We start from the raw sequence: 13370 nt of genomic DNA on the forward strand, positions 1-13370 counted from the left end.
CGTATGCCCAGGGAGCGCGTGTAATCAGCCCCAGGTCCCCTGCCTGCTTCCCCTGCACTCCCTGCTGGGAGTGGTCACAGGCCGCTACTGGGTTATGTCCCACAGCCAATGATGTGAGAGTCAGGAATTGAAGACAGGTATGAAGAAGGCAAAGGGAAGCAAAGGTTTATTGTTGTATCAGTGAAAGCTTTATCTCGCTGAACCCGTGACGTTAATGAGCGTATTTAAATGTCCCTAGACTTCACTTAGATTTCCTGCAAGAGCCCACTGGACTCTGAGTCCGAAAGCCTGCCTCTGGGTTTTGCTCCCATCCTGGGCCTCCATTCCCCACAGCTGGTCTCTGGGACCTGGGTTCTCTTATGTGGGTGGGCGCCCCCTTCTCTTCCCAGGGGTACTGCAGCGCCTCCTTCCTGGCCCCCTCTAGCAGCTGCAGAGTCCCCAGTCCTGGCCAGCAGCGCCATCTGCTGCCTCCTTGGTGGTATTTCCCGCACGTCCGAGAAGTGGGGGCGTTGCTTTAGTCCCACACCCCACACCCCCACATCCTGCCTGTTCTGAATAATAAAATCATCCCAGAGTGGACAGAGCATAGACGTGCTCCTGCCGTGAAGCCCCAAGTTCAGGTTCTGTGCAAGGGTGCTGCCTGGGTGGCTTCCAGGGCAGACCCTCCTTTATTAGGGAGGTGGTGTCTGTTGCCCAGCTGCCCTTCCTCAGGGCTGACTCTCCCGTGCTCTTGACTTTGGTGTCTTTTTAATGGGGAGCACTTTTTAATTTGATGACTTAATTTATTTATACATATCTGTCTTACGTGGTTCTGATTATACAAGCCATACTTAGAAACATTTCCATGGGAACATTTCCATGGGCATGGATTCTGGAATGAGTTATGCCCCTGTGGACAAAACCATGTCACACTTCTGTGCCTTGGTTTCCTCTTGAGGTTAATATTCAACTTCCTGGGGCTAATCCTACCTGATAGCATTGTGCTGGCCATAGTAGGATTATAGGGTGAGCCTCACAGGATTGGGGAGAGAATTCAGTGACTCCGGGGGTAGCAGTGCCTGGCATGTAGTAAGTGCTCAGTAAATCTCAACTGCATGCATGCATGTGTGAATGAATGGAACCACAAAGATAGATTCCCCTGCCTCCTGCTCCACCACAAGTGACTGCTGGTGATTTTTTTTTTAACTTTTTTTTTTTTTTAAGATTTTGTTTATTTGGCAGAGAGAGAGAGAGAGTGCACACAAGCAGGGGAAGTGCCAGGCAGAGGGAGAGGGAGAAGCAGGCTCCCTTGCAGAGCAGGAAGCCCGATGTGGGGCTCGATCTCAGGATCCTGAGATCATGACCTGAGCCGAAGGCAGATGCTTAACCAATTGAGCCACCCAGGCACCCCTGCTGGTGATTTTTTGAGGACATCAGCGCAGTCCAACAGAAATACAAGTCAAGCTGCAAATGGGAGGCATCTGTCATTTAAGATGTCCTAGTAGGCACCTCTAAAGAGTAAAAAAGAAACAGAATTTATCTTAAAAATTTAATTTAAATAACAATATTTCAGGGGCTCCAGATCTGAAATATTATCATTTTAACACGCATCAGTATTTTATACTCTCTCTCTCTCTTTTTCCCCCAAAGTTTTGGGAATCCAATGTGAGCTTTATACTCTGGCTTGCACTTGCCACATGGTAAGGGCCCAGTCACCATGAGTGACCTGCCATCCTGCCCAGGGCAGGGTTGGAGGGTCTGAAATGGGGCCTGACCGATCCCTCCCATTCCATGCCTGTCCAGGTGTTCTAGAGACATCACGAACAGCTCCAGGCTGTGCCCAGAAAGGTTATCCCACAGGGCTATCCTGTGTCTAAGAAAGAGCCTGAATATGCTTTCTGCCACCTCCTCTCCTTGAAATTCAGTTCTGTGTCACCACCTGCACAAAGGATGTCTCCCTTCCTTCCTTTCTTGTAGTCTGGCCCCCGAGTCCCCATCCCCGGACAGCAGTGCCCTGTCAGCCCGGAGGCAGCTCCCCAGCAGCCGCTTGTCCTCACTGTCCTCCCAAACGGAGGCCACCTCAGCTGGGGACCCGCACAGCTGCTCCAGGGACCAGCGGAGCACCAGCGTGGACCAATCCAGCACCGATTTGGAATCCACCGATGGGATGGAGGGGCTGCCCCCGCTGGACCCCTGCCCCACGAAGAGGGTGGATGACTTCTCCTTCATTGATGTAAGTTGGTAGCTGGGAGTGTGAGTCAGAAAGAGTCCTTTCTTCTTAAAGGTATGCTCTGACGTCTCCCAGTGAGTGGCCCCTCTCAGGGGTAGAATCTGTGTGCCAGGAGCCCCTGTGGTGGGTGCAGAGGGAACAGTCTTTGAGATGGGACTGATGTCTGCATGTCACTTGCACCTGCCACACACCAGCTGTGTGTCTGGGGGCACATCTTCACCTCTCTGAGCCTTGGCTTCCTCATCCACCAATTGCTAGCACAGTGGGCTCCACGACCTCAAACATAATCGCATGTGTTCAAATTAAAACTGATCCTAGCCCCCACCTATTAGGTAAGCAGGGAGTATGGCCTCTCATCCCAGGGGTGGGGGGTGGGGTGGGGTTGGGAGACAGTGGGGAGCAGGAGGCTGCCCGAGGTTTGCAGTTCCAGGCATGCAGAGTCTGGAGTTTGGCTCACACCAAATCTGCGGAGTGTTCTCACCAAGGTGTTGCTTGGAGGATGTGTCTCTGATAGCCAGGGATCCAAGTCTCTCTGTAAATAGGTAGTGGCTGCTCCAGAGAAGGGAGCCTTCAGGTACAGATAGTCCTCATGCCCCAGGATCCCCCAGGGCACGCCCTAGAACTCAGCTCTCCTAGGTCCCAAGCAGAGCCAGCCTCCAGGATGCCAGCCACCCAGGCCCAATGGCATCCTGCTCTAGACCCTTCGGGACCAGTACAGGTCCCCTTTTCTCCCACAAGAGCACCACCTGCCGGCAGTTTCCTTTTCAGTCCTTGAAGTCCCATTATTCTCCTTCCCTGACAGTAAGGCTATCCCCCCGCCCCGCCCCCAACCCCCAATCATCTAAATGTGCAAAATCTAAAAGCAGTCTGCTCTCCTGGTAATAAAGTCTCAGGCCCACACTCTTAGGAATGGCTACCCAGATTCCTCCCAGAGAAGGAACACCACCGCTTGGGGAGAAGGGGGCTTCCTCTGGATCCTCAAAAAGGGTTCCCCCTTCTAAGTATGGTCAGGGTCTCCTGTTGGCCCCTCTGAAGAAGGGCAGAGATGAAGAAAGACACAAGTTCGGTCTCCCCTGGGCCACCCACTACACAAACAGGGACATGGTGTGGGTTGTAAGGATTCAGTCAGATGATGTGTTCAGGTATTCATTCAACAAACATGTACCGAGCTCAAGCTGTGTGCCAAGCTTATGTGCTTGTATGATGTCACCAGGGCCATGGCACGATCTGCTGGACTTACCTTCTAGAACACTAGGCTGTTCTTTCTCAGTGTCCGTTATAAATCCCAGCCACTAGTCCCTGAGTATCGGCCCCTGGACTGCTCACAGGCCAGGAACCCCAGGAGGCAAAGATGCCTGCCCCCTTCTGCAGATGAGAGAAGCAAGGTGGCCATTGGGTGACTGATGCAAGTGTCCCCCAGCACAGGTTGGGATGCTTATTTATCACATGCTGAGGTCTATGGGCACTGCCCACTATGGTTCGGGGCTCCTGTGGGGCCTTTTGGAGGCTGAGAGGGAAGGTGAGTGACCAAGGCCTCCAGGCCCTGCCCCAGCCTGCGGTCACAGGGATAGTCCTGGGGAAACAGACCCAGCAGCCCCCCAAGCCAGCTCTTCCCTGAGGCAATTCCCTCTTCCTTTCTCCGAGTCTGAAAACCTGGATCCGTGAAGCAGTCCCCAGTTTGGGACTTCCATCTCTCCCCCCATCCCTGCGCCCCCAGTCCCATCAGCTGCCCTCACTGGCCACCATTACGACCACTTTGAGAAGCAACTACACAAACATCAGCTCCCTCCTCCCACCCCCAGTGTGGCCTCTGCCGCTTACCAGCCCTGGGAAATGATTCACCGAGATTAGCCCATCCTCACTCCTGGAAAAGGCCTTGGCTGATGGGACTTCTCCAAAGTAAACCCAAGAGAGAGAACCCCACATTTTAGGCAAGCACGGGAGCTGGCCTGTAACAGCTCCTGCCTGTGTCAGCCTTGGCCAGGTGCTGTCTCCAACCAGGACTAGCCCCACCTAGGCTCACTGACTTCTCCCCACCACTGTGAGCAGCCAATATTCCTGTGATCCCCTTTTCCACAAAGAGGGGCATCTTGCGGAGGTGAAGGCCATGGCTCGAGCTCACACAGCTAGGATTTGAACCACGTGGGATCGAACACAGAGCTCTTTGCTGCCATTCCCCAGGGGTGATCACTGGGCCAGGGGCCACCCCACCTCCTTGCTGCGCCCCCCTGGCTCGTCTGCATTTTTCACACATTTTGTTCTGGAAGGTGATCCTCTTAGAAAGCATCACGGACCATCCACCTGACTCTGCTCAGAGTGTGATGCTTGCAGACAAAGGCTTGGCACAAATGCATTGTTCTGCACTCTCCACCTGCCCCCCAAATTATTGTGGGTGGATGGGGGGCTGCACTAAGAATGCCTCGGCTCCTGGGTCCTGTGTGAGTAAGGTTCCTGCAAAGATTTAGTCAGATGATGTATTCAGTTATTCATTCAGCAAGCAAGCAAACATTAATTGGGCTCCTGCTGTATACTGAGCTGGCTCCCATACTCCTGTGAAGTCACCAGGAGGGGAAAGGCATTGTCATTTATGTCCATTTTGTAGCTGGCCCTGTGCCAGCGCCATCAAGGCTCACGTGATTAGCATCACCAGCCTCTGTGGTGTGTTTCGTGGAGAAATGGAGGCTTACAGTGTTGAGGTGACTTACAGTGTTGAGGTGACTGGGGGGTACGTGGGCCAGCCTGCTCACGAGGTTGGCCCACGTACCCCCCAGATAGCATCTTGTGTTCCAGGGAAGCAGCACACACCTCCCGTGGGTGGTGCCCTCAGTTAATGGTTCCCGTGCTTTTCTCCCTCTTCCTGCCTGCTGCTCCCAAAGCAAACCTCAGTCCTCGACTCAAGTGCCCTCAAGACCCGGGTGCAACTCAGCAAGAGAAGCCGCCGCCGGGCTCCCATCTCCCACTCCCTCCGGCGCAGCCGAGTTAGTGAGTCGGAGAGCAAGTCTCCTTTGGAGGAGGAGGCCGACAGTGCGTGGATGTTCAAGGACTCGACAGGTATGCACGCCATGCCGTCCCTTCTCCATAGAAGCCCCCCTGAACAGCAGGACGGCGCAAGGACTGCATGAGGGTCAGGCGGCTGCCAGTGACCTCGGTGCTCTTTTCTTTGGGACAGAAGAGAAATCTCCCAAGAGGGAAGAGTCAGATGAGGAGGAGGAGAAGCCTTCCAGGGCTGAGAGGACCCCCACCAGCCACCCACAGAGGATGCCTGTGTTTCCGGGCATGGACCCCGCAGTGCTAAAGGTACCGAGGGTAGACTACGCTCAACCTCCTAGGGAGGAGAACAGGCCCCAGGTGTCCTTCCTCCCCTCCCTCCCTTCCTTTCTCCCTCCCTCCCTCTTCCCCCCTCCCTCCCTGCCTGCCTGCCTTCCTCCCCCCCTGCCCCTCCTTCCCTCCCACCCCTCCTCTCTTCCCTGCTCTGTCACTCCCCCTCCCTTCCCTTCTCCCTTTCCCCCTCCCTCTCTCCCTTCCTTCCTTCTTTCCCTCTTCCCCGCCTCCCTCTCCACTTCGGAAACAGTTCCACTCACAAGAAGTTGCAGACATAGTTCAGGGGGTCCGCACACACCCCTCGCACAGCTTTCCCCAGTGACAACTCACACTGCCACAACGCCTGCCATTTCTGCAGGAGTAGAAAGTCAGTAAACAGCAGCTGCACACTTGTCCCTGTGGTTGGTTTTACAGGCCTCCAAAATGGGAACAACTGGCCGCTGCTGCTCTAAGCCAGCGGGTTCTCGCCTCTCCTCTCCGTCGTCGGAACAAAGGATGTGTCACAGGCAGCCTAACACAGCAGGCAGCAGAGGCGCTGGGCTCCCCGCAGACACTCCACATAGCTCCCGAGGCCCGGCCTTGGGTCCCAGGACACGGCTCAGCAACCCCCCTGCTGTCCAGACAAGGCTCTTGAGATTCGTGCTATTGTTAGCATGAGCTCCTTGAACCTGGGGCAGCCACACCTGCTCCAGGCACGCCCAGCTATGGGCAACACTCAGTGGTCCTAACCATCACCGGAGGCTACTGGGCTCATTCGGGAAGGAGCCCCAGGGTTGGGGTTGAGGTTGGGCAGACCTGTGAATCCCAGGTCTTGAAAACTGTGTGATTTGGGCCCACAGCTTGGCCTTTGACCTTCAGGCTACTCTTCTGTAAAACAGAGAGCCAGCCTCTGCTTCGAGCTAATGTGTGTCATATACGTTAGGCCTGGTTAGAGTCCGGATGGTGGATGCTCAGCACCCCGAGGGGTCAGGTGGATGATGGTGATGGGGGCCATCCAGTGTTAAGTGGGGGACAGTGGCCACCTGCCACCACCACACTCCGGTCCCCTGGGGGAACTCTGTACACACCACACTGCCATCCCATCCCCAACCATGCCTTCCAGAAAAGGGGGGGAATCCACCCTGCCTTTTTCCTGTGGGAATGTGATAGTCAAAACTCATTTTAGGGGCACGTGGGTGGCTCAGTTGTTAAGCATCTGCCTTCAGCTCAGGTCATGATCCTGGGGTCCTGGGATCAAGCCTCATGTCGGCTCCCTGCTCTATGGGAATTCTGCTTCTCCCTCTCCCACTCCCCCTTCTTGGGTTCCCTCTCTCGCTGTCTCTCTCTATGTCACGTAGATAAATAAAATCTTTTTCTTTTAAGATTTTATTTATTTATGTGACACAGAGAGGGAGAAGGGAAAGCAGAAAGAGAGTGGGGAAGCAGGCTCCCCGCTGAGCAGAGAGCCCGATGAGGGGCTTGATCCTGGGACTCTGAGATCATGACCTGAGCTGAGGGCAGAGGCCCAACCCACTGAGCCACACAGGCGCCCCTAAATAAAATCTTTAAAAACAAACAAACAAACAAAAACCTCATTTATCCATGTGGACATAGGACCAAGAAGCTTAGCACAGCTGAATGTCAAGTGGAAGATGTGGCCATTACCTCCATGCCGGGGTTCATGGGCAGCTAAAGGAGACAGAACATCCCAACCCGAGAGCATATAAATGGTGGCTTTTCCATCAAAAAGGAGAGGACATGATTGTGCGAGGTTATAGTGGTGGTTCTTTGATTATAGTGGCCAAGGGTGGCTGGGTAGACTATTTGCCTGGTGTCTGATTTCTCTCAGCCTCCAAGATCAGGCGGCATCTCCCCCACCCCGTGTTGCCTGCCTGGGTCTGTTCAGTTGCTGGGTGGCCCTGTTGTTGCCCTACAGCGACAGTGCCTTCAGATGGGAGCCTTCCACAGGCCAGAGGCTGTTACAGACGTGGCTCTCTTCTCTTCCCAGGCTCAGTTGCACAAGAGGCCGGAGGCCGACAGCCCCAGTGAGGCCCCAGGCTGGGCCCCCCATCCCAAGACGCCCAAGGCTCCCTTCACTCTGGGCAGTCGCGTGCTGCCCTCCAGCGTGGAGAAGGACGACAGGTGAGGGGACTTGAGGAGGAGGCCTCCACCCTAGACTCAGGGTGGGGGCTTGTTGGGTCCTAGAGCTGCATTCAAAGGGAGTTGCAGCTGTATCTTTCCCTCTAGCTTTGCTCACCCAAACTCCTAGGCAGCCTGAGAGCTAAACACACACTCGCAGAGATGGGGAAAGAGGGCCTGGAATGAGGCTGGCTGGCCTCGCTCTCCCCGCTCCCTCCACATCCCACGTGGAGATCCAGGGCTGTGTTGTGGGAAGACTACCTACCTAGCCCAGCCCTCTCCAGATTGGTGGGGAAACTGAGGAATCCTCCCTCCTCTTACCCTCCAGGGAAGGGCCTTTGTCTCAGGAGAATCGGGGAGACCCAGGAAGACGGATAGAAGGGCACGGCCAGGCTGAATGACATCCACTGAATTCAGCCACTTTGTGTGGAGCCACTGCCCCCATCCCAGGCTGGGCCAACACGACACAGAGATGAGCCCAGCACAGCACCTGTCACCTCCCCACCACGGGGCTCCCAGACCAGGCACTCTGGCAACCAGGGTTGAACTTTACAGAGCATAGCTCTGAAAAAAAAAACACATCACACAACCAACTTCATCCCAGTGGTACAACTGACAAGCTGCTTGGCCTGGGGGAGTCACTCTGCCTCTCTGAGCCTCAGCCTCTTTATCTGCAAAATGGGTTTACTCCTCATTCTAACCTTCCAGGGCAGTCATGAGGATGAAAAGAAGAAGGGCGTGCAGAGCCCTTTGCATTGGTGCTGGCTTGCAGACGTGCTCAATAAAGGAGCGTGGGATTCTGGGGTGCCTGGGGCACTCAGTCAGCTGAGCGTTTGAATCTTGTTTTCGGCTCAGGTCATGAACTTGGGGTCCTGAGATCGAGTTCCGGGTTGGGCTCCTCACTGGGCATGGAGCCTGCTTAAAATTCTCTCTCTCTCCCACTCCCCACCTCTCCCTGGTGCTAAGAAAAAGAAGAGAGAGAGAGAGAGTGGGATTCTTTTCACAAGTTAAGACATAAAAGTTAAGAATTATTCACACTAATGTTATAATGTTTTTTTTTAAGATTTTATTTATTTATTTGACAGACAGAGATCACAAGTAGGCAGAGAGGCAGGCAGAGAGAGAGGAGGAAGCAGACTCCCTGCTGAGCAGAGAGCCCGACATGGGGCTCAATCCCAGAACCCTGAGATCATGACCTGAGCTGAAGGCAGAGGCTTAACCCACTGAGCCACCCAGGCACCCCTAATGTTGTAATGTTTTAAGTGCTGTGATAGAGCAGTGAGTTGGGAAGCTACAGCCCACAGGCCAGATTTCAGCCCACTGTCTGTTTTTGTAAATAAAGATTTATTGGCACACAGCCACACCCATTCCTCTCTGTATTGTGTCCAGCTGCTCTCCTATTTGGGCTGCAGAATTGACTAGTTGTAGCAGATACCCCATGACCCACAAAGTCAAAACTACTTCCCATCTGGCTCTTTATCTGACCCCCATGATAGAGGAAGGACTCGAAACCTGGACCTGAGGAAGAAAAGTGCAGAAAAAGGATTCCAGGAGAAGGAGTTGCCTGGGCTGAGTCATGATAGACAAAAATAGGGCAGTATGAGGGGGTCGCAGGCTGAAGTCACAGCACATGCAAAGGCCTGGAGGCCTGACATTAGAGGGGAGCTATAGGCAGGGCCTATTACGAGAGCATAGAGTGGGCTGTGGGAAGCAAAAGGACAAGAGGTGAAGAGAAGCAAGGCCATAGTTGAGAGAGATTGAGATTGCGATTGATTTTAAGGAACTGGCTTCCCTAATCATGGGTACCAGCAAGTTCAAAATCTGTAAGGCACACAGATAAACCAGAGACTCAGGGAAGAACCAGTATTGTAGTTTGAGTACCCAAAGTGGTCTGTGATCAGAATTCCCTCTTCTTCTGGAGAGGTCAGTCTTTTTCTAGCAAGATCTTCAACTGATTGGGCGAGGCTCACCCATAATAGGGAGGGTAATCTGCTTTATTCAAAGCCTACTGACTTAAATATTAATTTCATCTTAAAAAATGCCTTCACACACACAAAAAAATGCCTTCACAAAACCTTCTAGAACAATGTTCATCCAAATACCTAGGTACAGTGGCCTAGCCAAGTTGACAAATGCAATTAACCAGCATAGGCATTTATGTGGGTGGAGACCTAGAAGGATGGAGGTGTGCTTGGGGTGATAAATGGATGGATGGAGATAATTCATGTGTCAACGCAACTTCACAGCTGCAGATTTTTTCATAGAATGGGCATACTGTGATTTATTTACCATTCCTTTTTACTAGGGACTTTGTTTAATTCCTGTTTCTTGCTCCTCGGTTGTGTTAACACAGGCATCTTTACCACCTGCAAGTACCTGGCTCAGATCGCCTGGGCACTGAGGATGCGGGGTCGGGTGCCTCACAGCCCCGCCTGCAAGGAGCCCTCAGTCTGGCTCGCACTTGACTCTCACTGGCTTTGTGGTTTCAGGTCGGAAGAGCCCTCTCCCCAGTGGTTAAAGGAGCTAAAATCCAAGAAGAGGCAAAGCCTGTATGAGAACCAAGCTTGAGCAGGTATGAAGTGGGAAGCACAGTGGGGAGCCTGGGCCCAGAAGCCAAGGGCCAGAGACTTGAGGAGAGAGAAGGGAAAATGGGTGCGGGTGTTCTGGGGTCCAGTGAAGACGGTAGTGCTGATCTGTTTCCTCTTAAAGGAAAAAACCCAGGTGGACAGCCTGGTCGAGGAACCTAGGATAACTAGGCTCTGGGCTCATGCACTTCTCACTGCATCTCAAAACCCTTTTGTAAAGTGGAAAGGGGGACATCAGCAATTAGCTTAATCCAAAATGCCTCCCCAATTTTTACATGCATATGCAACCTGTATGATTAAAATTTAACTTGGAAAAAGAAAGAGGACTAAGAAGGTCAAATGATTAGAACTGCCCTGGTGTGGGTCCCAAGTGACTTCATATCTTAGAGGAACATTAGGTTCCCCATCTGTGAAATGGGGTAACATCCCCTATGTCCTCGAGGGGTCCCTGGGGCTCACTAAAGAGGCGCTGACATGCTGGTGGTCAGTCCTAGGTGTGGGAACTATGGCTCATAATTCCTAGAAGCTGGCTCTGATGTGAGTAGCCCAGGAGACCCTCCATCCCCTTACCTATAAATCTCAGATCCAGAAGACACTGACAATGAAGCATTTTCATAACTTACTACTTGTAGCAAAGCCTGACCTACGTGGTTGTCTGTGTTTTATGCTATGGGTATAATCCAGGGGCATTTCATAATATATATGTATGCCTATGTGCATGTGTATATGTGTCTACAATAAACCCTACCCCACCAAATTCTAAATTCCCAGGCAATCTGTGCTCAAGGGTTTTTGGATAAGGAATGGGATCCTGTGTTGGTTTTTGTGTTTAGTGCTATATATGTCATATCTCTGTGAACCTTCCAGCCATCCATTTGAGGAAACAGGCTGGAACCCTAACCTGACCTTACACTTCCTGTGGGTTCTACTGCATTTGGCCACCTGTCTCCTTCCTTGCCCCACTCCAAAAAAAAAGGTCATCTTTTCTAGCCTGTGACCTCTGGGGCTGGGGGCTGGCCATCTTGGAGAATACCAGACAAGGTTTAAAGGCTTGATGGCAGAGACACCGAGGGTCCCATGTTCCCCTTGCTGACACCAGGACTGTCCCCTCCTCTCCAGACAGGGGACACTGCCACGTATAATGAACAGAAGCCTTAACTGTCAGAACCCGAAGATGAGGCCATGCTGATGCTGTTCCTGCCTAGACCCTTCCAGCCCGGTGGAGAACACAGCCCGGTGACTCCCGCCCCCTGCAGAGGCTCTCTCCAGATCGGGATGCAAAGACCCACCCTCTTCCAGCACCTGCACGTCTCCCCAGACAGCACTTGAGGCGGAGAACAAAGCCAGGCTGCCCAGAATTGTCCATGCTGGTGGTTTTGTGTTTTACGTGAACAATGTCCATTTCCACTGTCTCCACCCGGAGACATCACTCCGGGAAGATCAATCTGAGTTGAACCATCTCCCTGGGCTCTGGAAAACACCTGTATTGTGAAAGTATTCCTTGCCCCAACACCAGGGGAGGTCCCTTTCAAAAGCCTATTTCCATGGAAGAAGAAACTCAAGTTTCCTGCTGTAATTGTGGCCCAAGGCAGCGTCACTGGGTTGGGCTGCGTTGGGTTTTTTGGTGAGTTCCATCTCCCTCCCTCTCCAAGAATCAGCAGCTCCAGTGTTTTAAACATACCCATCCTTATTTCAGGTGTGTTTATCCTTACAATGGGGCTGTGTGCAGAGATGATCTGTTCATTATACATCACTTTGGTTTGCTTTAGAAGGCGTTAAAGCAATAATTCAGCCAATTGTCTTTGAAATTTGATATGTATATATGTTTTTTACGTTCAAGAGCAGAAGGAAAGGTGTATGAATAATTTGCTTGAAGTATCTGATCATCTCAGGTTATCTTACCCCATCCATGCTTTAAAAAAAAAAATTCCAGCTGTCACCTCTGTGTATATATTTTCCTGGTTTCTTTTCATTTGAGCTCTGGTTTCTGTGGAGTGACCTTTGTCCCTTGGCCTCAAGGGTTCATCAGGGGCAGCAGCCTGGATGGCAGTGCCTTTCCCTCTCAAACAGCAGACCTGCCCTGAGAATCTTCTTCTCCAGTCTTTTTTGAACAGCACCCAAGATACTGGCGTAGAAGATTCATTCCAAATTGGAACAAATGCATGAATGGGGGGAGGTTTTCTTCTCTTTCTTCTCACCTCTTCCTTCTACCACTCCCCTGCCCCACCCCGTGCAAACCACCTGACAGAGTGCTTCCTTTAGGACTAAATGTAGGAAGGGAGGGTCTTGCTGAAATCTTCTCTGGACAGAAGTGCTGGATGCTAGGTGACAAAGTATAGGGTTTGCCTTGCCTCTTTTTTTTTTCTTCCTTGCTCTAAGCTCATTCCCAGGAATCTCTAAGACCTCTGGGGGTCGTAGGCACTCTCTACATGGTCTTTTTTTTTGTTTGAAATCCTCAACACCAGCCTCCTCCATCTCTGAAACCCAAGGCTCCAGCAAACATCCCAGATAGGCTTGACTGGCCACCTGCCATCCCTGGAGTTGCCAAAACCGTGTGCCAATCCTGCTGGGGAGAAGCCCATTGGTGAGAAAGACACCTGGGACAGTTCACAGGGCCCCCTGGTACTGCTGAGGGGCCGCAGGACTGAGTTTTCTAAGGCTAGATGTGGAATGGATGGGCCTTACCTACTGATTTCCCCAGACATGCAAGTCTTTCTTGAAAATCCATTATTTGCAAAAGGTGTCAAAACATACTTTCCTTCTCCCTGGCCATGTCTCCAGGAGTCTCCATTTGTCTCCCCATCTCTTCTTTCTCATCATCCTTTACCATCTCTTCCTTCACTTGGGGTGAAGGATGGAGAGCAAACTGTTTCTCCAGGTTCAGCACCACGGACAGGGACTGAAGCTCCTCCCCAGCCCCAGGTCCTGTTGGGTGACCTTGGGCTACCAATGGGCAGTTGTTGGACCCTGTCACCCACCAAGCCTTTTGCATCGGGAGCCTCATGTCTAGAGATTTGGCCCTGCTTGATAATAGTTTGTGTTCTTTTCATTCCCTGAGTTAGTGGTCAGTCAGTTTTCTGTGGCCATTAGGTGGAGATTTGATTCCTCCAGGAACTGCTGCTTTGGGTGAATTTTTT

General features: G+C 52.2%; 1 protein-coding gene across 9 annotated transcripts in view; it reads left to right on the forward strand.

Annotated features, from left to right (window-relative positions):
- The window catches only part of KIAA1671 (KIAA1671 ortholog), a 182220-nt gene extending 168850 nt beyond the window's left edge, over positions 1-13370 (forward strand). For all 9 annotated transcript variants that reach the window (XM_059408686.1, XM_059408690.1, XM_059408685.1 and 6 more), the window contains 6 exons: positions 1957-2212; positions 5086-5260; positions 5379-5506; positions 7518-7651; positions 10138-10220; positions 11353-13370. In XM_059408686.1, coding sequence (XP_059264669.1) covers positions 1957-2212; positions 5086-5260; positions 5379-5506; positions 7518-7651; positions 10138-10216 — 772 coding nt within the window. In that variant the 3' untranslated portion in view covers positions 10217-10220; positions 11353-13370. The remainder of the gene's footprint in view (positions 1-1956; positions 2213-5085; positions 5261-5378; positions 5507-7517; positions 7652-10137; positions 10221-11352) is intronic.

Source organism: Mustela nigripes, chromosome 8 (assembly GCF_022355385.1).
Source record: "Mustela nigripes isolate SB6536 chromosome 8, MUSNIG.SB6536, whole genome shotgun sequence".
NCBI lineage: Eukaryota > Metazoa > Chordata > Mammalia > Carnivora > Mustelidae > Mustela > Mustela nigripes.